General features: G+C 41.1%; 1 protein-coding gene across 3 annotated transcripts in view; it reads left to right on the top strand.

The window, feature by feature from the left end:
• Positions 1-24,190, top strand: part of LOC123998637 (CREB3 regulatory factor-like) — a 28,607-nt gene extending 4,417 nt beyond the window's left edge. Inside the window, exons 2-9 of one of the 3 annotated variants that reach the window (XM_046303691.1) lie at positions 3,544-3,733; positions 4,297-4,422; positions 4,904-6,149; positions 8,268-8,462; positions 12,271-12,460; positions 13,814-13,887; positions 18,083-18,202; positions 18,453-24,190. In XM_046303691.1, the coding sequence (XP_046159647.1) occupies positions 3,725-3,733; positions 4,297-4,422; positions 4,904-6,149; positions 8,268-8,462; positions 12,271-12,460; positions 13,814-13,887; positions 18,083-18,202; positions 18,453-18,571 (2,079 nt within the window). In that variant the 5' untranslated portion in view covers positions 3,544-3,724 and the 3' untranslated portion in view covers positions 18,572-24,190. The remainder of the gene's footprint in view (positions 1-3,543; positions 3,734-4,296; positions 4,423-4,903; positions 6,150-8,267; positions 8,463-12,270; positions 12,461-13,813; positions 13,888-18,082; positions 18,203-18,452) is intronic. The other 2 variants (XM_046303692.1, XM_046303693.1) reach the window with 2 other exon arrangements.
• The last annotated feature ends 258 nt before the right edge of the window (positions 24,191-24,448 follow it).

The following is a 24,448-nucleotide window of genomic DNA, read 5'->3' on the forward strand; positions in this document are numbered from 1 at the left end:
ATATGATTTTACTGAGTTACAGTTCATATAAGGAAATCAGACAATTGAAATAAATACATTTTGCCCAAATGGATGGATTTTAAGATACTTAAAAAATAAAATAAAAAGGTAGGGGCATGGATCAGAACCAGTCAGTATCTGGTGTCACCACCATTTGCAGCGGAACATATTTCGTTGGCGTAGAGTTTATCAGGCTGTTGATTGTGGAATGTTGTCCCATTCCCCTTCAGTGGCTGTGCAAAGTTGCTGGTTATGGGCGGGAACTGGAACATGGTGTCAATCCAGAGCATCCCAAAAAATGCTGAATGGGTGACATGTCTAGTGAGTATGCAGGCCATGGAAGAACTGGAACATTTTCAGCTTCCAGGATTTGTGTACAGGTCCTTGCAACATTATCATGCTGTAACATGAGGTGATGATGGCAGATGAATGGCATAACAATGGGCCTCAGGATCTCAAGATATCTCTGTGCATTCAAATTACCATTGATAAAATGCAATTGCGTTTGTTTTCCATAGCTTATGCCTTCCCATACCTTAACCCCTCCACCACCATGGGGCACTCTTTTCACAACGTTTGACATCAGCAAACTGCTCGCCCACACGACACTATACACATGGTCTGCGGTTGTGAGGCCAGTTGGACGTACTGACAAGTTCTCTGAAATTACATTTTGAGGTGGCTTATGGTAGAGAAATGGACATTACATTTTCTGGCAACAGCTCTGGTGGACGTTCTTGCAGTCAGCATGCCAAACGCACACTCCCTCAACTTGAGACATCTGTGGTATTGTGTTGTGACACAACTTCACATTTTAGAACGGCATTTAATTGTCCTCAGCACAGGGTGCACCTGTGTAATGATCATGCTGTTAAATCATCTTCTTGATATGCCACACCTGTCAGGTGGGTGGAATATCTTGGCAAAGGAGAAAGGCTCATAAACGGGGATGTAAACAAATGTGTACACAGCATTTTTGATAAGCTTTTTGTGAGTATGGAACATTTCAAGGATCTTTTATTTCAGCTCGTAAAACATGGGACCAACACTTTTCTCAAATATACACTATCTTTTATACACAGTTCTCAAATATGTTATAGATCTTATTTAAAAATCGATTTTCCAGTGTTAGCTGTGCCATCGGAGGCTCTGGGTTCGAGCCCAGGCACTGTCGCAGCCGGCCGCGACCTGGAGGTCTATGGGGCGACGCACAATTGGCCTAGCGTTGTCCAGGTTAGGGAGGGTTTGGCCGGTAGGGATATCCTTGTCTCATTGCGCACTATTGACTCTTGTGGTGGGCCGGGCGCAGTGTGCGCTATCCAGGTCGCCAGGTGCACAGTGTTTCCTCCGACACATTGGTGCGGCTGGCTTCCGGGTTGGATGCGCACTGTGTTAAGAAGCAGTGCGGCTTGGTTGCGATGTGTTTCGGAGGACGCATGGCTTTCGACCTTCGTCTCTCCCGAGCCCGTACGGGAGTTGTAGCGATGAGACAAGATAGTAACTACTAACAATTGGATACCATGAAAAGGGGGTAAAATGTAAAAAATAAATACATGTTTAAATAGATTTTCTACATACTTTATATCTGGTTTTAGTCATTTAAATTTGATTCTGAAAACCATTTAAAGATCTCAATGTTATTTTTTGCCTGCTGCTGCCAAATTAATATAGGGAAAACGCTGTTGATGTTTGTGTGCGTGCCTGTGAGTGAGATCCTCCCACCTTGTAGTTGGTACAGGAGTGTGGCTGTCTTTTATCCCACACAATCAGATTGTAAAGGTGGGCTCATGTTTCCTAAGGCCTTGAAGGGCTTAATGCCTTTCCAATTGTGTTGAGAGACCTTTGAAGCCAGCCAATGCAGAGTGAAGTTGTGTTCATCAGGAACAGCTGGTGCCATCCATTGTGACCCATATCAGTTTAGTGCCCATAGTAAACTGACTTAACCTGTCCGCCTGTGTGCTTAGCATAATGAAGAAGCCATTGCGCTTTAGTCTCTGGTGATATCTAGTTTCAAAATGTTAATTCATGCACCCAAAAGGCTAAAACATGTAGCCTACCCTAATCTAAATGGAATACACTGCTGTCAGTACAGGGTGTGTGGCACATAGTAGTTTGTCTGAATTCTGCTATTATTTCCACCCTTTCGCCTTCCTTTCAGTTCCCTTATTCGGCCGCCAACAGAAACCGATCGTCAGAAATCTGAAGAGGAAGTGAGTGGTCAATCATAAACATAAGAGAGAGACCTACTCTGTAGCGTGGATTTTAGAAATGGTTGCAAAAGGCAAAACATCATGCAGTGTGTTTAACTTCCAGGGGAATGCCTGTGTAGAGACGACAAAGATATTAAAATGACAGTTCAGTGCAGTAGCCAGGCAGGCAGTTTTGCATGGCATCAGCCGATTGCAGCAAGGGCTTCCCCACAGTGCCTCCCAAAACACAATCGGCGTCATTTTAGTTGTTCTAACAGGTGGGTGGATCTTCGCAGGACCAGGATTGCACTCGTACAGATGGCTCAAAAGTTTTCCTTTGTGTGGCGTACCACGACTCTGTTAACTCCTAAAGTGTGCTAGCTGGGGGGGGGTCTTCTTTTGCGGGCTGAGATGTATACAAAAGCAGACAGATGATACGCACACCAGGAGGAAATGACGTCATCTGCTAGGCTTGGACGATATACCGTCTATACCGGGGTATTTTGGGGGTTGGGGCACCTGCGTGCTTAATTATAAGTTAAGTGTAACTGTAAGAAATCTAAGATGTATGTCAAATAAATTATATCCAGCTCAGGGCTTCAGCTATGCATTTGGTTTGCTAATTTGCTACATGTCAAGATCAAGCTTCTTGGTTACAGCAGAGACATTCAATCTTCTCCTGGATATGTTGGCAAGACATTTTTTTGCTTAATTTGAATCAAAACATTTTTTAAGGATTGTTTTGCTTGGTGTTGCAGCTGGCCAGCACAGTGCCCGCTCTCCCCAGCATATTTCTCCTGATTTGTTATGCAAATGGCACCCAAGCGACTCTGCTCCCTCTGTTTGTGACTCTTAGTAGGCAGTGGGGAAAGGTAGCTAGCTAGAATCATTTAAAAATAGCCTAGACACAGTGTTGGTTCAAAGCTCATTCTGTTTTGCATCAAACTCATTTTCTGGATCTGAAAGGCTGCAACCGGACAATGTCTGCAACTTCACTCGGCTTCAACAAGGTCTCTTTTACATGGACAAGCATGGAAGGGCCCCCAGTTTGCACTGAGCGTCACCAACGCAGTCGTGAGTTAAGCTCGCTCACACTAGAGTTGATAGAAGTAGGCTGTGTTCTGATTTAAATGAACAGCCGGTCTTGACAGGCACTTTCAGAAGCCGTGTTTGACGATCTGCACAGAATCTCAGCTTGTAGGCAAAGTTACATTATTGCATATAAGATTGTAGGAGTGCCATATGCTGTCAAGTCTACCTAGTATGAAGGTGAAGTAGTGAAATGTGCAAACATATCTCATATCTTACCAATTTAACCCTTCCATTCCCCCTGTGTTCTCTCATCTTGCTCCAGACACCAGGGATCAGAAGAGAAGGTGGAGAGACTTACATGAGTCACTGAGTTTTCCACAATAAAGAAGACTTTGTTGCTTAACCCATCTAATTTTCTGCTGGAGGTTGATATCATCCAAAGACGACTGGGACACGAGGTGGAAGAATAATTCACAATAAGGAACGGAGATCGGTGCTCGGCGATGCCTCAGGTAATGGAAGGGAGGGTTCTTTTTAGAAGTGGTCCAACTTTAGTCAATGGTCTCGCCGTTATCTTACAATTGACCATCTTTCAGCACAAACAACCTCTTCAGCAAAAACAACTAGGTTGCTGGATAGTTGATTACCATTATCCATAACGATGTATCTCAGATCTTCACACATTGTTTTCCTGAGTCTGTGGCTTAAAACTGACAGACCTTCGCCTAGTTGCCCTGGAATTACACCGTGGATGGTATATGGCGAGTTCCCATGTTGGACATGGGAATGTTCCCACATTCATCCTGGCTTACACAACACCACAAATGTTGTATGTTCATTGTTACTCTCCATGCTTAACTAAATGTTTAAAGTGGTACTATGTACATACCCACTGCTTCTTGAAGAATATACATTTATTAAATGCTTTATGAACTGTCATACCCTATCAGTACCTAAAATATAAGCTTGCGTTACTCCGTTGTTTGTAAAGCCTAAAAACAGATTGCCCCTTTAAACTATCAACTATCATCTCTGTTCACCGTTTCAATAGTTTGGAATGTTTATTTCTCCTTAGCCCAGCATCAGTGGAATGGATCCTCCCTTTGGGGATTTCTTTCAAACTTATACTTTTGCTGACCAGGCACTAACCAGCACAGACCTGTTGGCGAGTAACACAGACCCAGACTTCATGTACGAACTGGTAAGTGTTCTCCATGCAAAGTGGCCTCTGGGCAACATCACAGTTTACAGAGCTCACAGAGAATCAGGATAGACAGGTGGCCTAGTAGAGAACACAACCCGCTACGGCAATAGAATTATAAAGATGTAACGTCTCTTTACATTACATTTAAGTCATTTAGCAGATGCTCTTATCCAGAGCGACTTACAAATTGGTGCATTCACCTTATGACATCCAGTAGAACAGTCACTTTACAATAGTGCATCTAAATCTTAAAGGGGGGGGGGTGAGAAGGATTACTTATCCTATCCTAGGTATTCCTTAAAGAGGTGGGGTTTCAGGTGTCTCCGGAAGGTGGCATACAATATTACACATACAATATTGTAATACAATATTGTTGAGTGAATATGGTTGCATACTTAGCCTTATAACACATCTGTCAAAGGATAAGACAATAACATGCATTTAATGTAGCTTCTTTATACTCCCCTTTCCTCCCCAGGATAGAGATATGACCAATCGCCAAAGCCCTAAAGGTGATCACTTCACAGTGGGGGACTACAAGGAGATGGAGTGTGGGGAGTACCTCTTGGAGCTGGTGGACAGTGACCCGGACTACAGCTCTAACTTTGAGCAGTGGGATACGTACTGGGAGGACATGACCAAGTACACCCGCTTTACCAGCTGTGACATCTGGGGCACCAAGGAGGCAGGCCTGGATGACTTCTCCAGCCCCTACCAGGACGAGGAGGTGATTGGCCAGACCCCCACCCTGGCCCAGCTCAACAGCGAGGACTCGCAACCACCTGTGTGTGACACGCTTTACCACCCTGATCTGCTGATGGGGGGCCAGAAGCAGCACACCTCCCTCCCCCCACTCTCCCTGGGCAAGAAGATGGCCGCCCGCCCGGGCCCCTCGTTCTCCGCCTCCTGCTCCAACCTGGTCAGGGACCCCCTGGGTGACTTTGCAGAGGGTTCCCTGAGCGCCACTTGTCCTGTCCCCTCCACCACAGAGACTATGTCCAAGGCCCAGGGTCCCAGCAAGATGGCTGCTCTGGGCCACCACTGCAACGACTATGTGCGCAAGGCCACGGTTCGCGTCAGCATGCCTCGCCGGCCCCTAGTCGACATGCCCATGGCCTCCCATCAAATTGAGTCTGAAGACCACTCCCCGTACCCCAGCAAGCCCCCTGAGGTGGCCACCACGTCTGGCTGTGCTGCCCCTGTGGCTGCTCCTGCTACTGCAGCCTCTGCCTCTGCCAGCATCCTGGCCTATGAGAAGAGAGAAGAGCTGCCTTGCCGGGTGATGCCCCCCGCCTCAGTGGGCACATCTGGAGCTGTGCCCCCCATCCTCCACTACCCTGTGGCTGGGGCCACGGCCAGCGAGTCTCTGCTGACTGCCAGTGGGAGTGCCCTGGGACATGACCCAGTCTCTGACAAAAAGAAGGAAGAGGAGCACAACTACTCCCTGTTCCTAACCCGAGCCAGGCTGGCTGGGAAAACCCTCACTGAGATGGATGAGGAGGAGGAGGAAGAAGAAGAGGTGGGGGAGATGGAGGATGAGGAAGATGCTGAGGGGGTGGAGCTGGATGAAGATCATGATGAGGGTTTCGGCAGTGAGCATGAGCTCTCTGAGAACGATGATGATGATGATGAGGATGATGATGATGAGGAGGATGATGATTATGAGGGCGATAAAGATGACGACATGAGTGACACCTTCTCCGAGCCAGGTAGCCATGTATCAGGTAGTCATTTCAATGTCCATGCACCTTGAATTATAGTAACCATTTTTTGTTTTTCATGTGAAGTAAAGTTAGTCGCTGAAGGTGCCAACTTCAAAACGGTGGGTATATTACAAATGTCAGCTCCCTGTAAAGAAAACATCACCTATATTTCTAGATGGGAATCTCTTTGTAGCTGAAGGATGGAAAAATGTAATTAAAATAACATTTGTGATAGGTTCACTTGTTCCCTGTTGGAAATCCTTGATCGGGCCCATTGTGTATTGTAAAGGAAGAATTTCAACCTTATCTTGTCCAGGGACCCCCCCACCCCAGGCAAACTGGCGACCTAGGGATCCCCATTGTACATTAGCAAACTTGTGAATGAAAATGTCAAGGAGAAGTAATCAACATTTTTAAATGAATAGATTTGGCAGATAGTTTTACATTATTTTGACCTCCCCACATTATAATTGGAAGAGGAAGTGTAAACTCTAACAGCCTTTTAGCTAGAAGGGTGACTTAAACACATTTTCGGTATGGGCTGCTATTTAGCTGGTTAAACAAAGGTTAGCCATGTGTTGGCAAAATTGTCCAAATCAAGGAAGCTTGCCAGCAGTTCTCTTTAAAAAAATGTAATTAGACTTTTGTCAACAGACTCCCTAGAATATATGGAGAGAATGGTTCAGAATATTAGGGATCGATGAAAGAAAGCCATGTAAATACACTCATATTCCTCTCCTTTTCAGCAAATAAAAAAAATACTCTGATCTTGTAATATTATTTAGGGTTAGGAAAGTGTTTGTGAATAACAACACAGGTTTGGAGAGCCTTTACACATAAAATATATTTGTGAATCAAAAATAGCGGTTTGATTCATCTTGAATGTTCCCATATTCAATTGTTCAATCCATGGAATATTGTAAGGTGAAAAAGTGTACAATAGGGGTTGAACATTAGTCTATATAGTAGTCTATAGATCTAACCTAATAATCCTCACTAATCATGGAACTGCGACGACAACGGTCCAGTCCTCGTCAACTGTGCCATTCTCCAGGTTTAAACGGCTCTGTATGGTCTGCCTTCCATAATGATTCAAATAGGCTACATGTCCCAAATTATTGCACAACTTGTAATACGTTAGCCTAATATGATCCACCATTGCTAGCGATCCTCAGGAACAACCACACAAACGTCAGTGAGGAACGAAAGGTAAACTATGTAATGATGCTAAATGTAAGGAAACTAACAATGAAGTGCCAATTTATATATGTGTGTATAACTGACGGTGGCTACCGATAGTGGCTGATATTTAACACGATACAAATTGTAAAAAATATAGTGAAAAGTCCGGGCATATAATAAAACATTTGAGCAATCAACTCTGTACGTTTGCCGCTATACTGTCATTTGCGTATGGCTACAGACGCCTATAGCTTGGGTCTCCAAATTTCATCCCTGCAAATTATAAAGGCAGCATTTCATAAACTTCACTGTGGAAAAGGTAATATGTTGATATGCTTCAGTTTTCTTCCATTGGTGCCATAAGGTGAATTAGATCTAAAAACAATTGTAATTTACTGTATATTCACAATCCCCTTATCCAAATGGCTTACTCATTTACCTAGCTCTTAGCAAAAGTGCTTATCAATTTGTAAATTACAGTTATTTCTATCGGGGGGGGGGGCCTACAAGTTCATAATTTCATTGTGCGTAAAGGTGGTGGAGTTATGTAGGCATGAAGTCAAGGTCAGAATACGGCATATTTGTAGACACACTTTAATTTCCTTGATCTCCACCCCAAAACGTTTAGCGGGTGACTATCATGCTATTCTCCTGCTTAAGTTCAGGGTCAGAATATGCAGAGAAAGAAAAGTGCATGCTTACTGGAGTTGGAATTCAGCCTATGTGATTGGGACAGTATGATCATCAGGCTCAATGGTTTATTTATACTATTTTATAAGTGGGGGGGCTGTCGTCTCTGATCAACTGAACCTCTATGCACTTTTCTCATCCTCACTCCCTATGCTCATCTCTTCTCCTCACCCATATCTCCCTCTAATCTTTTCTTTCTGATCTTTCTTTCTTGTTGTTCCTTCACCTCTCTCTCTCCCTCATCCCTGTCCTGTCTGTTGTGATCAGGATATGACAATGACACGGTGGGGGACGTGAAGGGCCTGACAGCAGGGATCTCCAGGAAGAGGGGCAAACGCCGCTACTTCTGGGAGTACAGCGAGCAGCTCACCCCCTCTAAGCAGGAGCGCATGCTTAAGCCCTCCGAGTGGGACAGACAGACCCTGCCCAGCAACCTCTACCAGAGGAATGGCCCACACCACGGTGAGAGACACAACTTTATCTCTCTCATAAACACACACACTCATACTGGTCAGTGGTTACGTGTGCACTGACAAAATATATATAAATGCAACATGCACCAATTTCCAAGATTTGACAAAGTTTACAGTTCATATAAGGAAAGGGGCGTGAATCAGAAAACCAGTCAGTATCTGGTGTGACCAGATGCAGCGCAACACTCTTCTTTTGCGTAGAGTTGATCAGGCTGTTGATTGTGGAATGTTGTTCCACTCCTCTTCAATGGCTGTGTGAAGTTGCTGGATATTGTTGGGAACTGGAACACACTGATGTACACTTCAAACCAGAGCTTCCCAAACATGCTCAATGGGTGACATGTCTGGTGAGTATGCAGGCCACGGTAGAGCTGTGACATTTTCAGCTTCTAGGAATTATGTACAGATCCTTGCGACATGGGGCCATGCATTATCATGCTGAAACATGAGGTGATGAATGGCACGACAATGGACCATAGGATCTGTCATGGTATCCTTGTGCATTCAAATTGCCATTGATAAAATTGTGTTTGTTGTCCGTAGCTTATGACTAGAAATCATTAACGTTATATTTTAAAATTAGTGTCTAACTTTTGGGATAACTGGTCTATTAAGGTAAAAGGTAGTCACTTTTGACCACAGCATGGGTTGGTAATTTCCATAGCAATATAATATAAAAGTGACTAACTTTTACCTTAATAGACCAGTGTATATGTATATATATTTTAACCTTTTATTTTACTAGGCAATTCAGTTAAGGACAAATTCTTATTTTCAATGATGGCCTAGGAACAGTGGGTTAACTGCCTGTTCAGGGGCAGAACGACAGATTTGTACCTTGTCAGCTCGGGGATTCGAACTTGCAACCTTTCGGTTACTAGTCCAAAGCTCTAACCACTATGTAAAGGAATTCTTCGTTTGTTGAAAGAGAGTCGGACCGAAATGCAGCGTGGTGGTTACTCATGTCTTTAATGAAAACAATCGCGATACATGGAATAACTGATACAATTACAAAACAACAAACGGAACGTGAAAGGCTGTAATTAGGTTATCTGGTGAAACTACACAGAGACAGGAACAATCACCCACGAAATACAAAGTGAAACCCAGGCTACCTAAATACGGTTCCCCATCAGAGACAACAAGAATCACCTGACTCTGATTGATAACCGCCTCAGGCAGCCAAGCCTATACTAGACACACCCCTAATCAACCACAATCCCAATGCCTACAAAAACCCCAATACGACAATACAATAAACCCATGTCACACCCTGGCCTGAACAAATAATTAAAGAAAACACAAAATACTAAGACCAAGGCGTGACACACTAGGCTACCCTGCCGCCCCATATATTGACTTATAATCAACAAAAATGACTAAACTGCCAATCATATCCACTTATTGTTTACGTTTTTTTTTATCCAAAAGGTTCAAGTTATTAATTTGTAAACTTGGAAAAGTAGGAACAACCTCATTAATATAACAAAGTGTTCTTAATAAGTCCAAGTAAAGGAAGTGGAATTGCTTTGCAAACCTCTAGTCCATATATTCTCTTTGAGTAATATTAACCTGAAATTTACCAATGAACTCCTAAAACGGCAAAAACTCCCCAGTGTTGTCTAACAAATCACATACAAAGTTAAAACCCTTGTCAAACCAAAGACCTTTGAACATGGATTTCCTATTAATTTTAATAACTATTATTCCAAATCAATGTTTTTACAGAAAAGTAAAATTTGCTGGTGAAACTTACAGTACCAGTCAAAAGTTTGGACACACCCACTCATTCAAGGGGTTTTTCTTTATTTTTACTATTTTCTACATTTTAGTATAATAGTAAAAACTTAAACTACCAACCAACCAAAAAAGTGTTGAACAAATAAACGAATCAAAATATATTTAAGATTCTTCAAAGTAGCCACCCTTTGCCTTGATGACAGCTTTGCACACTCTTGGCATTTTCTCAACCAGCTTCAGCTGGAATGCTTTTCCAACAGTCTTGAAGGAGTTCCCACATATGTTGAGCACTCGTTGGCTGCTTTTCCTTCACTCTGTGGTCCAACTCATCCCAAACCATCTCAATTGGGTTGAGGTCAGGTGATTGTGGATGCCAGGTCATCTGATGTAGCACTCATCACTCTTTCTTGGTCAAAAAGCCCTTACACAGCCTGGAGGTGTGTTGGGTCATTGTCCTAAAGAAATTATTTTCCCACTAAGAGCAAACCAGATGGGTTATGCTGTGGTAGCCATGCTGGTTAAGTGTGCCTTGAATTCTAACTACATCACTGACAGTGTCACCAGCAAAGCACCATCACACCACCCTCTCCATGTTTCACGGTGGGAACCACACATGCGGAGATCATCCGTTCACCTCCTCTGCACCTCAAATAAACACTGAGGATCCCTTTTAAATTCTCAGATTTGTTAAGAAATATGGCCAGTAAATCTGGCTAAAATAAATATGAGGGGATATCGTACAACTCTGTCTAATTCCTCTAGCAATAGAGAAACGAGGGGAGGTTCCATTACTCATAGCTAGCGAACTGCTAATGTCAGTATATATCAATCATCCTTATCACTTTACAGAAATTCTCCCTGAAACCAAAAGTAGAGAGTTCTAAATACAAAGTTGTGCTCTCAAGTGTCAAAAGCCTTAAAATCTAAATACAATGTAAAGCCATCATCTTCTATGAACTCACTGTAATCTATAATATCTCAAACTAATCGTATATGGTTATGAATACTCCTTCCTTTAATGAAGGCTGAGTGTCACTGATTTTTATATAGTTCAGGCCTTTTTTCAGCCTATTGGCATGAAGTGCACTTCTCCAGTGTGCCAGTAGCCATCGAAGGTGAGCATTTGCCTACTGAAGTTGGTTACGATGCTGAACTGCAGTCGGATCAAGACTCTGGTGAGGACTACGAGCATGCAGATGTGCTTCCCTGAGGCGGTTTCTGACCGTTTGTGCAGAAGTTCCCACAGTTTCATCAGCTGTCCGGGTGGCTGGTCTCAGACCATCCCGCAGGTGAAGAAGCCGGATGTGGAGGTCCTGGGCTGGCACGGTTACAAGTGGTCTGCAGTTGTGAGGCCAGTTGGACATACTGCCAAATTCTCTAAAATAATGTTGGAGGCGGCCTATGGCAGGGAAATGAACATTAAATTATCTGGCAACAGCTCTGGTGGACATTACTGCAGTCAGCATGCCAATTTCACGCTCCCTCAGAACTTGAGATGTCTGTGGCATTGTGTTGTGTGACAACTGCACATTTCAGTGGCCTTTATTGTCCACAGCACAAGGTGAACCTGTGTAATAATCATGCTGTTTAATCAGCTTCTTGATATGCTACACCTGTCAGGTGGATGGATTATTTAGGCAAAGGAGAAATGCTCACAGAGATGTAAAAGAATGTGTGCACAATTTAAAATACATATTTTCTGTGGGTCTGGAACATTTCAGGGATCTTTTTATTTCAGCTCATGAAACATTGCGCCAAACACTTTACATGTTGCGCTTTATATTTTGGTTCAGTATAGAAGCACACACCACAAACTACCTATTGAAGTATGAATTCTCACACGTACAGTTGTACCTGATCAAAGCCACATGCTTCATAGTTAATTAATTACAGTAGATCACAGGTTATACATGTAACATGGCTGTTCTGTTATTCATGATGTACATTCATGGGTTTTGGATGAATCCATTTGGATACAAATGCATCTGACTGTCCCTGCTGACAAAGGGGAAACGTCTCAGTGGTTAACCGGCTCGGTGATTTGGCTGTGTGAACAGGGAAGTACAATCTGAAGAAGTCTCGACGGACGGACGTGGAGGACCTAACCCCTAACCCTCGGAAGCTGCTGCAGATCGGTAACGAGTTGCGTAAGCTCAACAAGGTGATCAGTGACCTGACCCCGGTCAGCGAGCTGCCCATCACAGCCCGCCCTCGCTCCCGCAAGGAGAAGAACAAACTGGCCTCCAGGTACTGGATTCTCACCTTTCAACCTCCATATGTTCAACACTCAGTAGTTACAGCTGGGTCTGACATTTTTGACACCCTTGATGAAGATGAGCAAAAAATGTCTGTATAAAATAAAACATTCAACTACCGAGCTATATTGTATGTACAAGTTTTTTTTCTCAAAGGTAAGGGTAAAAATTGACACCTGTTTTCAATACCTTGCGAGCATAATGTTTTATGAGTTGGAGAACACATTGGGAGGGATCTTAGACCATTGCTCCATATTAGATTCTTTCCAGATCCTTGATATCCTTTGTTTGCGCTTATAGACTTCTCTCTTCAATTCAAACCACAGGTTTTCAACGGGGTTCAACTCCGGAGACTGAGATGGCCATCGCAAAATGTTGATTTTTGTCACCTATTAGCCATTTCTTTGTGGATTTTGATTGTGCTTGGAGTTGTCTTGCTGGAAGAACCGATTGCGGCCAAGTTTTTGACTCCTGGCAGAGGCAAGCAGGTTTTCGGGCTAAAATATCCTGGTGCATTTGGTAAAGGAGGATGAAACTTTGCCACAAGTGGATCTTCCAGCAAGACCATAACCCCAAGTGCACATCAAGAAATGTTTAATTTGCCATAACATCAATGTTTTGCAATAGGGCTGCAACAGGGGCTTCCTGAGGTGGATTCTCAATCCTTGAAACCCAGTGGTGATATCAAATATTAGCAATTAGCGATATTACTGTGCAACCTAGACGTTCTATTTTCTAACGAGATTGCAAATCAATTCGTATGTTGTAGTGTTCATCGATTATGAATGTTTCAGCTTCTGTGTTGGGAAATTGTGTTTCCACTTCAGTCTGTATTGTCTGACCTCTAAGCAGATGGAAGTCACATGATCTGTTAGCGAACACATGATGTGCCATCAAGGATCTGAAAGATTCTGTATGGAGGAATGGTCTAAGATCACTGCCAATGTGTTTTCCAACTCATAAAACATATATTTAAAAGGCTCAGTGCTGTTATTCTCATAAGGTGTAGGTATTGAAAGTTATTGAATTAAGGGGTGTCTAACTTTGAGAAAGTCAATTATTACATGTTAAAAAAAAATGTACAAAATTGGAGCAATTCTATTAGTATAAAATCATTTCCCAATTGTTTTAACATACAATATCAGTATATTAATATTTTTTTATGTACAGTTATTTTTGCTCATCTCTATCAAGGGTATCAGTAATTTCGGACTCTACTATATATGTTCAATGCTCCCTCTCAAGAACAGTCCCTTTCTGCTTGGTTAACTTTGATACACACAACTACTACCACCACCACTAATGCTACTATGCCTTTAAACCACTTGTTTTTCTCTCTTTTCAGGGCCTGTCGGCTGAAGAAGAAGGCTCAGTATGAGGCCAATAAAGTCAAGCTGTGGGGTCTGGGCACAGAATATGGTATGTTTTAGGGTGTTTGTCCATAAAATTATTATTTAATTCAATGTTTATGAAAATGCAATTCAGTAAAGAATCAGAAAGCGATAGTCCAAACCCTTATATATATTTCTCAAAACTTAGACTATTTACTCAGAGTTTTAACGCTATTAGTGTGAATAGAATGTAATTACGGCCAAAAAGTGTTTACTGCTAAATAGAACTCTGTCACTGCTTTTGGGAAGAACAGCGCTAATTTAGCTTGTCATTTGACATTTGATCTAGTGGCTGCAGATGTGTGTGATAACATGGCCTTTTTCCAATTGAAATGCAAAACAAAATTACACTGATTGATAGTGAGTGTGTTTGGAATGTTTTCAGACCCCTTGACTTTTTCCACACGTTACAGGATTATTTTGAAATGCATTAAATAGTTTTTTACCCCTCATCAATCGACACAATACCCCATACTCACAAAGGAGGGGAAAAAATAGTTTTAAAAAATGTTTGCAAATTTATATGAATAAAAAAAACTGAAGTATCACATTTTCATAAGTATTCAGACCCTTTACTCCGTACTTTGTTGAAGCGTCTTTTGCAGTGATTACAGCCTAGAGTCATCTTTGCAGTGATTACCCCAGCCTAAGTTTTAGTCATCTTGGGTGACTGTCCCACCCATAAGGTGAATGCACCAAGCTGGATAGCGTCTGCACACTTAAATGTAAATGTAAATGTATTTGCGGAGTTTCCCCCATTCTCTGCAGATCCTCTCAAACTTTGTCCGGTTGTATGGGGAGTGTTGCTGCACAGCTATTTTCCGGTCTCTCCAGAGATGTTCAATCGGGTTCAAGTCCGGGCTCTGGCTGGGCCACTCCAGGACATTGAGACTTGTGCTTAGGGTTATTGTCCTGTTGGAAGTTGAACCTTCGCCCCAGTCTAAGATCCTGAGCACTCTGGAGCAGGATTTAATCAAGGATCTCTCGATCCTGACTATTCTCCCAGTCCCTGCCACTGAAAAACCTCCCCACAGCATGATGATGCTGCCACCACCATGCTTCGCACGTAGGGATGGTGCCAGGGTTTCCTCCAGACGTGACGCTTGGTATTCAGGCCAAAGAGTTCAGTCTTGGTTTCATCAGACCAGAGAATCTTATTTCTCATGGTCTGAGAGTCCTTTAAAACCTTTTGGCAAACTCCAAACGGGCTGTCCTGTGCCTTTCTATGAGGAGTGGCTTCCGTCTGGACCACTCTATCATAAAGGCCTGATTGGTGGAGTGCTGCAGAGATGGTTGTCCTTCTGGAAGTTTCTCCCATCTCCACAGAGCAACTCTGGAGCTCTGACAGAGCTCCAATCAGGTTCTTGGTCACCTTCCTGACCAAGGCCCTTCTCCCCTGATAGCTCAGTTTGGCCAGGCGGCCAGCTCTCGGAAGAGTCTTGGTGGTTCCAAACGTCTTCCATTTAAGAATGTGTTCTTGGGGACCTTCAATGCTGCAGAAATTCGACCTCGTGCTTGGCTTTTGCTCTGACATGCACTGTCAACTGTGGGACCTTAATATAGACAGGTGTGTGCCTTTCCAAATCATGCCCAATCAAGTTGTAGAAACATCTCAAGGATGATTCTTGGAAATCAATTTTGAGTCTCATAGCAAAGGGTCTGATTACTTGTATAAATAAGTTATTTCTGTTTTATTTTGAATAAAATGGCTAAAATGTCTAAACTTGTTTTCAATTTTTCATTATGGGGTATTGTGTGTAGATTTTATTTTTTATTTTTATTACATACATTTTAGGATTAGGCTGTAACGTAGCAATGTGTGAAAAGGGAAGGGGTCGGCATACTTTCCGACTGCTGTGTGTGTACAGTACCTGTCAAGTTTGGACACGCTGTTAATAACTATTATTCCTTATCAATGTTTTCCAGAATAGTTCAATTTGCTGGTGAAACTTACAGTACCAGTCAAGTTTGAACACACCCACTCATTCACTGGTTTTTCTTTATTTTTAATCTTTTCTACAATGTAGAATACTAGTGAAGACTTAAACTATGAAAAAACACATGGGATCATGTAGTAACCAATAAACGTGTTAAACAAAACTAAATTTATGTTACATTCTTCAAAGTAGCCACTCTTTTCCTTGATGACAGCTTTGCATACTCTTGGCATTCTCTCAACCAGCTTCACCTGGAATGATTTTCCAACAGTCTTGAAGGAGTTCCCACATATGTTGAGCACTTGTTAGCTGCTTTTCCTTTACTCAGCGGTCCAACTCCTCCCAATCCATCTCAATTGGGTTGAGGTCGAGTGATTGTGGATGCCAGGTCATCTGATGCAACACCATCACTCTCCCTTCTCGGTCAAATATCCCTTACACAGCTTGGAGGTGTGTTGGGTCAGTGTCCTGTTGAAAAACAAATGATCGTATCACTAAGCACAAACCAGTTGGGATGGTGTTTCGCTGAAGAATGCTGTGATAGCCATGCTGGTTAACTGTGCCTTTTTAATTCTAAATAAATCACAGACAGTGTCACCAGCAAAGCACCCCCATATTATCACACCACCTCAATGCTTCACAGTGGTAACCACACATGCAGAGATCATCCATTCACTTACTCTGCATCTCACAAAGACATGGTTGGAACCAAAAATCTCAAATTTGGACTCATCAGACCAAAGGACCGATTTCCACTGGTCTATTGTTCATGTTTCTTGGCCCAAGGAAGTCTCTTATTCTTATTGGTGTCATTTACTAGTGGTTTCTTTGCAGCAATTTGACCATGAAGGCCTGATTCACGCAGTCTGAATTGTTGATGTTGAAATGTCTGTTACTTGAACTCTTGGGCTGCAATTTTAGGTCTATTTGGGCTGCAATTTCTGAGGCTGGTAACTCTAATGAGCTTATCCTGTACAGAAGAGGTAACTCTGGGTCTTCCTTTCCTGTGGCGGTCCTCATGAGAGCCAGTTTCATCATAGCGCTTGATGTTTTTTGCGACTGCACAACGTTCTTGACATTTTCCAGATTGAATGACCTTCATGGTGTTAAAGTAATGATGGACTGTCATTTCTCTTTGTTTATTTGAGCTGTTCTTGCCATAATATGGACTTGGTCTTTTACCAAATAGGGATATCTTCTGTATACCACCCCTACCTTTTCACAACACAACTGATTGGCTCAAACGCATCAAGAAGGAAAGAAATTCCACAACTTTTAACAAGTCACACCTGTTAATTGACATGCATTCCAGGTGGCCATCTAATGTAGCTGGTTGAGAGAATGCCAAGAGTGTGCCAAGCTTTCATTAAGGCAAAGGGTATCTACTTTGAAGAATGTCAAATGTTAAATATATTTTGATTTGTTTAACACTTTTTTTTGTTTGTTACTACGTGATTCCATATGTGTTATTTCATAGTTTTGATGTCTTCACTTATTATTATTATTATTATTATTATTATTGTAAAAACCCTTGATCGAGTAGGTGTGTCCAAACTTTTGACTGGTATTATATATCTACATATAAACAAAGCTCACAGACTGAATTTCAATACCTACCCTCACGAAAAAATCTGATCCAGATTTTCAAATCAAACTTTATTTGTCACATGCGCCGAATACAACATGTGTAGACATTACTGTGAAATGCTTACTTTACACGCCCTCAACATTGATTGACCAGAGTTAGAGGAATAGAAATCCACGGATCTGGAGATGAAATTACGAGAGTATCAAGTTGATTTTGATTGTTCCAAAGCGCAGAAATGCATCCTAATTTTACCACCTCCCAACGCCGAAATATAGAGGAGATAAAACCAAGAGCTGTGCCATCTAAATTAGCAATGGTCACAATGAACAAACTCTTGTTTAATCAACACTGTTAAGTACAAGCCTATTAAGGTTGTAATATTTTGACGGGAAATATCGAATTATTAATTGTGACTTATAATGACAGGCTAAAGAAAATGAGGTTTAGACATTTAATTTAGACGCACCCTCTTGAATTTACCCGCTTTTCACTCAATTCTAGAGCAGTGAGTGAACGCCTTATAGGTTTACCAGTTATGTTGAATAATACACTTTTCTCACTGTCAATTTCCCTCTTCAGTTTTGTACATTGTGTGATTTGGTAGGCTGGAATATGTCCTTGAGGTTTAGGAAAGGAAGGCTTTTTGCCAACCTCTCTTTTAAACTGAAAAATGTAATTGCGGTTTTATTTTTCTCCAGATGGGCTTCTGTTTGTCATCAACACCATAAAGGAAGAGATGGTGAACAGAGTGCATGATATCTGCGACGAGGAAACAAGCATGACTGAAACGTTGGACAAACTCATCGAAGAAACCCTTGGTAAGATGAGGATGATTTGTATTTCGTAAGTAGCAACAGAAATATAGTGTGCAGTAGGTTGTCTTCAGGAAATGGCCATGAAATGAGGCAGACACTCTCTCGTCCTTAGCTAACCTGAGCTTATTGAGTATATTTTGGGGAGTCAGCATTTGATCAAGATTGCAGAGAGTTTTGAGCCCAAACACAGTTTTAACAATACCTGTTAAAAGCAGCTAAATAACCAGCACACTATAAACGTTTCTTTCTGCAGTGAAGTCGCCAGTTGCCGGGGAGACTTCAGACTTTGTGAACCAGATCCTGGAGAACACTGGCAAGGGGGATCCCACCGGAGGTCTGGTCGGGCTGCGCGTACCCACATCTAGAGTGTAGACAGGCCCTGTAGATAGGCCTGGTGATGGCACACTCCAAGCCATCCCGCACCATTCTTGTCCCACACTGTAACGGCACACCCTCTGCATGTCCATTCCATCCGGAAACTCATTCCCAATGCTGAGTGGGAAGACATACATATACCATAGCTTCACATGTATGTATTCACACAATGCGCATGTACAGAAATGAAACTAGTAGCTATCTCTGCACTTAGTAGTCTGTTACTTGCCATTTGTTGCAAGTGGCTAGTGACCTTCACGAGCCACAGCGTTGCGAATTCAAAGCCAATATATGAAACGATAACTCTTGAAATGTTTTATGTTGAGAAGTGAAGCAAAACAGAATGATCATCAGTTCTAGCTGTAGCCATTTCCTGTAGCGTTCAAACGACCCGTTTCATGTCTGCGTACCAGAGTGGGAACGCCAACACAGGATGCAGTTCTATTTAGAGTGAGCCGACCGGCGATATTCAATATAAATATTCTCCTGTCAATCCCATGTCCTTTTAATCAGCTGCCTTGTTATTATGCCACCTTACTGAACTGTGTTCCCAGTGAAGAACAGCCACTGTGTATTCCATAGTGTATACTGTTAGGAACACCTAATACCGATTGATGCCAGTTGTCTGTTTTCCCATTCTTGTACCACGGTATTTACATAGGAGGAGAAAATGTAACCCTATACATGTCAACCTGCAAACCACATCATAAGGCAACAAAAACACAGAAGCACCTGAAATATTACTAATATTAAGGAAAGAAATAGTATATTTTGAGGGAATGATTCTTTTTTTTTTTAAGTAAATGTTTGGGGGTTACACATTTAGGACATGAATGCAGTGAGGAAGGTTGGTTTGCCATTTAGCCTGATTGTTTCTGTTCCTGTGTTTCTGCAGCTGAGAAGATATTTCAAATGGACTTGAGCAGAAGGCTAAGATCCTAAATAGTCTCCACTATAAGCTAGATGATGTGATTACAACAATCAATTTTCTCTTTCTATATACACTTTGTTTGAAGTGTCTTCAAATGAAATTGCCATTGGCTTCTTGCGAAGTAGGGATGAGAGCGCTAAAAGTTCGGAATTCCTTAGTTTGGGGTGTTCGTATTTGTATTTGATCAGAGTACTATTCATTGTGCCTTGTATTTAAAGTGAGATGATTACAAAAACTCCCAGAGGTTGAAGGATAGTGGACCATTTTACAATGAGGGAGAGCAGAACATGGTGCAGGGAACGTCACGGTGTGGGTTTGTAATGTATTTCTGCTCTTTAAAAATATTCTGAATGTACATATGATCATGGAACATGTAGATATATGCCACAGAGTCTGTGCATTGTATTATAAGATGGCTCTGACAAACATTTACTTTGGTTATCGGTACTTGGACTTTGGGAATGGGAGGGTTTAAAAAAAAATATTCGTATAGAATTTCAAAATATTTGCACACTATATTTTGATTTGTTTTCTTTTGTACCAAAGACACATGCAACAAAATCGGTGACTAGCCAGACACCGTATTGAATGTAGGAAATGTGGTAGGGTCAGGGATTTTCATTGAACTGTGAAATTCGCTTGGGTCCAATTTATGTCCTGAAAGAAGCATTCATTAACATTTTCTAAAAGGCTTGCTCTGTCAGTTGGCTTCTCAAGTAGATGACTTGGAAACATTTTGATAGATTCCTGAAGTTACTACGCCCACCTCTTTTTATTGTGCTTTGGCACAAAGTAGAAAAGGGATGGGGCGCAATTTGGATGTTTTTTTTTATTTTGCCTGTCAAAATGTCAATCACAAATAACCAACAGGTACAACAGAACTTGTATCATTTATGTAGGTGAGATGGATACACATACATTTACATGACGTGATTTATGTTGTGTATTTATAGTACTGTCCATTCATGCATACAGTACACATATATCTATTATGAATTGCCACTTTTTCAAATTGATACATTTTTAATAAGCATGACACATTTCTAAGGTCTATCCTCACATTCAGAGAAACTTTGGAGAGGGGGTGACAAAGAAAGAAAATATTTTTGTAATATTTCCCTTGACCTTTTTCTGTTGGTGTGCAGGTATTTCCTTTGAGAGAGATACATTTCTGGAGTGTGACTCTGCATAAGATAATGAAGGGTTCCTCTGTTTTTTGTGAAGACGGTATAGTTTTTTTAGGCGTTCTGAAAGTAAGTGGTTGAATATCATGGATATCGTTATGGTTTCTTTGTGCCCTCAGCCTCAGTTCTTGACACAAAGCTGCTCTGTTGCACTGTCATGGGGAAGATTGGTAGAAAATGTATGGATGAGGATTCTCAATTGAGTACTTGCAATTGTAGTCTTAACCTGTTACGATCTCAGCCCAGACGAAATGAGACGCGCAGCTTTTTAGAGAGATTGCTTTTAGCTCAAACATCTCTCTTTGCTGTTGCAACTTGTCGATCTTCTCAATTTGAAGGACTAGGTTTTCTAATTCCAAGAGAATGTGGTGATTTAAGGCTAAATTTAATCAGATTGGCACAGCTGCAAACCCTCCCTGCGGAACAGTACCATTGTCCCTATGCTGAAAAAAAGGCATGTTTTAATTGAAAATGTTTTATTTTATCCAGTGAGCATCTTATTTGAGTTCTTACATTATCTGAACATGCCTTTCCGTTTGCTGTAGAGGGACAATGTTATTGTTCTGCAAAGCAGGTCTCCCACACTGCACGCCATAGACTGATTAACTCATGATTTTAATTAAAAGGGGAGAAAATATACTTTCTCTGAAACTAGAATGATACTTTATGTTTCTAATAAAATATCTTATTCTACTTTGTTAGTGTAGTCAAGATTCTCTATATACCATCCATGGTTTGTTTTTGTAGTGTTTCATTTTGTAAATAGATTAAGCTGAAATGTATCTTCTAAATATTATATTTGTATAGTATATTATATATTATGTGTATGGAAAAAGAAAGCACTTTGTTAAAAGAAAAAAAGGAAAATACAAACAAAGTTTTTTAAATTCCTTCCATTTGCTGCTAAACCGACCTTGTTTGAATGCTGCAGTGTGTGCGTGACTTCTGTAACCTGATCAGGACAGTGTGTTGGGGAGGTCTTAAGAGGGCAATCAACATTTTGGTTATAAGGCCCCTATGTTTTGAATGACTCTGAGTCTAACGTCATGAATTAATTTGCCTTCAGTAGAGATTTCCTATGGAAAAACAAATTCTGCTTTGGGTTTTTCTTCAGGTTGATGTACAGTATAGACTCATTTCTTCTGGGCATTTGCCAGAGTTATATTGTTATAATTTTTTTAGTAATTTGTACTTGTAACTTAATGGGGAGGGGGAGACTGAGGTACTCACAAAGGCCCATGTCCTTTTGTAAGTGCCTCAGAAGGAAAACTATCAATGTACTGTATGGCAAGTAATTTGTGGTGGAAATGTAATCCGGATACTCTTTGCCTTTTCAAACACCCATCCATTCACGTAAGATGGCCAATAGTTGGTTCAATTGCACGGCAGTGTTGCTGCGGAAACCGATATCAGCCAATATTGTACAGTCTACAACCAAGAACTCCAACCTGGTGATATGCTCAAATCAACAATGGCCTCTCCATTGGGATCATTGATGGCAAGTGAGGTTGAGCTAGGGGAATTGATGTTATGTAAGATGCTAGTAAAACATCTTATCTAGAAAGAGTGCTGTGAGTAGCTGATTCTAGCGTCAGGGGTGTTTCCACACAGGTTTTCACATTTAACATGATGGGCGCAAGCTGTGCAACTTTACATTCTAGCCAGGAGACTCTGTGGCATTTTAACAGTCAAGGAAGTGGTTGTCATTCAAAGCCAGTAATTATTCCTTCTGCTCTATTGACATCAAACATATATAAACCAATATTAAGCTAATAGATAGTGTAATTATGTGCTACTCTCGTCTGATAATTGAATCCATTATGGTCTTTTCTGCTGCGAATCAGGGTAACGACCATTCTATCAGAAATATGTAACAAAATATTAAATCAAAGGAAAATATATTTATGTAATCCAAATTGTTGCGATTTATTTCGGCAGTTCAATCATATTGTGTGCGTTAATGGAGAGTCAATGTAAAACAAAATGGTGCGATGGATAAGAATAGTCAACGGCCAATGGACTTGTAAGTAGAAATATTTTTCCTAGATTTGCTTTTCTTTATACTCTTAACATGTGTAAACATACACAAATGTATTTTTCAAAAGGGAAATAATTTTGCTTTATAGTTTTGATCCAACCTGGGTTTTACCATGCTGCTGGTCATCTATGGTTGGTAATTCCTAAATGTTTAATGTATGAAAAATATGACTGTTTATGATACATTACATAGACCTTTTTATTTGCTAACAAATGATCACATTTGAGTCCACCTTATGCTATAGTCTTAGACCTTCTGCTAAGTCTATAGATGTCTAATGGCAGCGTTACCCAACAGTTAGATCACAATGCGAAAGTGACCGTACCCGATTTGTTCCAAATGGCTACAGTAGACTAGAGAGGAGGCGGCAAGCGTGTCTTGTCCCCCTTTTTTCCCCCTCCTTTTTTTAGGGTTCAATTCCTGATATGAGTTTGGCTTGCTTTTTGTATGTAGTGGTTTGTAGTGTGTGATGACAATGTTCTTAAAATGGTGCACTATGCAGGTCTTACTCGTAAGACGGTGTTTCTTTAGTTTTCAGCTGTCTCGTGTCTGAGCAGAGCATTTTATTTGACGTTCTACAAAGACATTTACTCTGTTTCCATAACCCTATGGAGTTGTTCCTAGTGGTGAAAGGCAGGTGGGGGGTTGAGTGGAGGTATTCCCTCTGAAATGGAGGAGCCAGGCGTGTGTAACGGAGAAAGGCCCGTCTCGTCGAACACTGCTAAATTGACATGTTCTTCTTTCCATCTTATTTAACCAGTGGAATGCTTTTGTGTTTTTGTTTTAACCTGTCATTTTAAAGGACCCTGTAAAATGCATTCTGCCATTACATATATATTTTCCCCCTACACCCACAGTGTCTATAGAAATTCAACACTTTTTTTTTCTGGCAAATTGTCGTGGGCTGTATTTGAATTTTTCTTCAATGCTTATGCATTGCAGAAGCATTTTTGAAAAGCCTCGTTTCATGTCATAACTTGCTCAACTTCCCCTATTGCTTGTAGAAATCCTCATACTCCCAAGGTTCTATGCTTTATATGTAGTATAACCATTTTTATGTAATATATTGTTTGATAAATACATGCAGCAAATATTTCATAGGGAATGAGCATCGTTCATGAAAATCTCACTCATCTAATGTATTTGTTTATTGGTAAAACATTTACTAATTTACTAGCAATGGGTGCATCTTCACCCTGAGTTTAAGGATTTTGTATGTCTCAAGGACTTTATTGAAGATATTTCAACATAAAAGAATGAGCGCAGAGATGTTTTTTTGGATGTTGATCAATATATTCAGACCAAACTATTTCCCGTTGCTTACCCACTGTTATGACAACAAATAGTACAAACAGAAGAATACCCACATTGCACTTGGTTTTACAAAATGTCAAACATTATTTTTAATACAATGCCTGCTAAACCAGGTGCCTTACAAAAAAATAAAAATAATCCAAACTTGATCTACACCCTTCAAAGTCTTGGAAGTTTTGTATGGATACAAGATTTACTATCTTTCTGCCCACGATGCGAAGACTTCTGACATTTACTCTGTCTGGTGTTTTAACAATGTAGAGTGGTGATCTCATGTACTTATGAAAATTGTTGCTGCTTTGCCTCAGACAGTTTTCTTATAAGTTGAATGTAGTCTTCCTTCGAGGGATTCAATTCAATATACGGATGTGTTCATACTCCAGAATATCCCAGTGTAACACTGGGTG

The sequence above is a fragment of the Oncorhynchus gorbuscha genome, linkage group LG16, assembly GCF_021184085.1.
Source record: "Oncorhynchus gorbuscha isolate QuinsamMale2020 ecotype Even-year linkage group LG16, OgorEven_v1.0, whole genome shotgun sequence".
Lineage (NCBI taxonomy): Eukaryota > Metazoa > Chordata > Actinopteri > Salmoniformes > Salmonidae > Oncorhynchus > Oncorhynchus gorbuscha.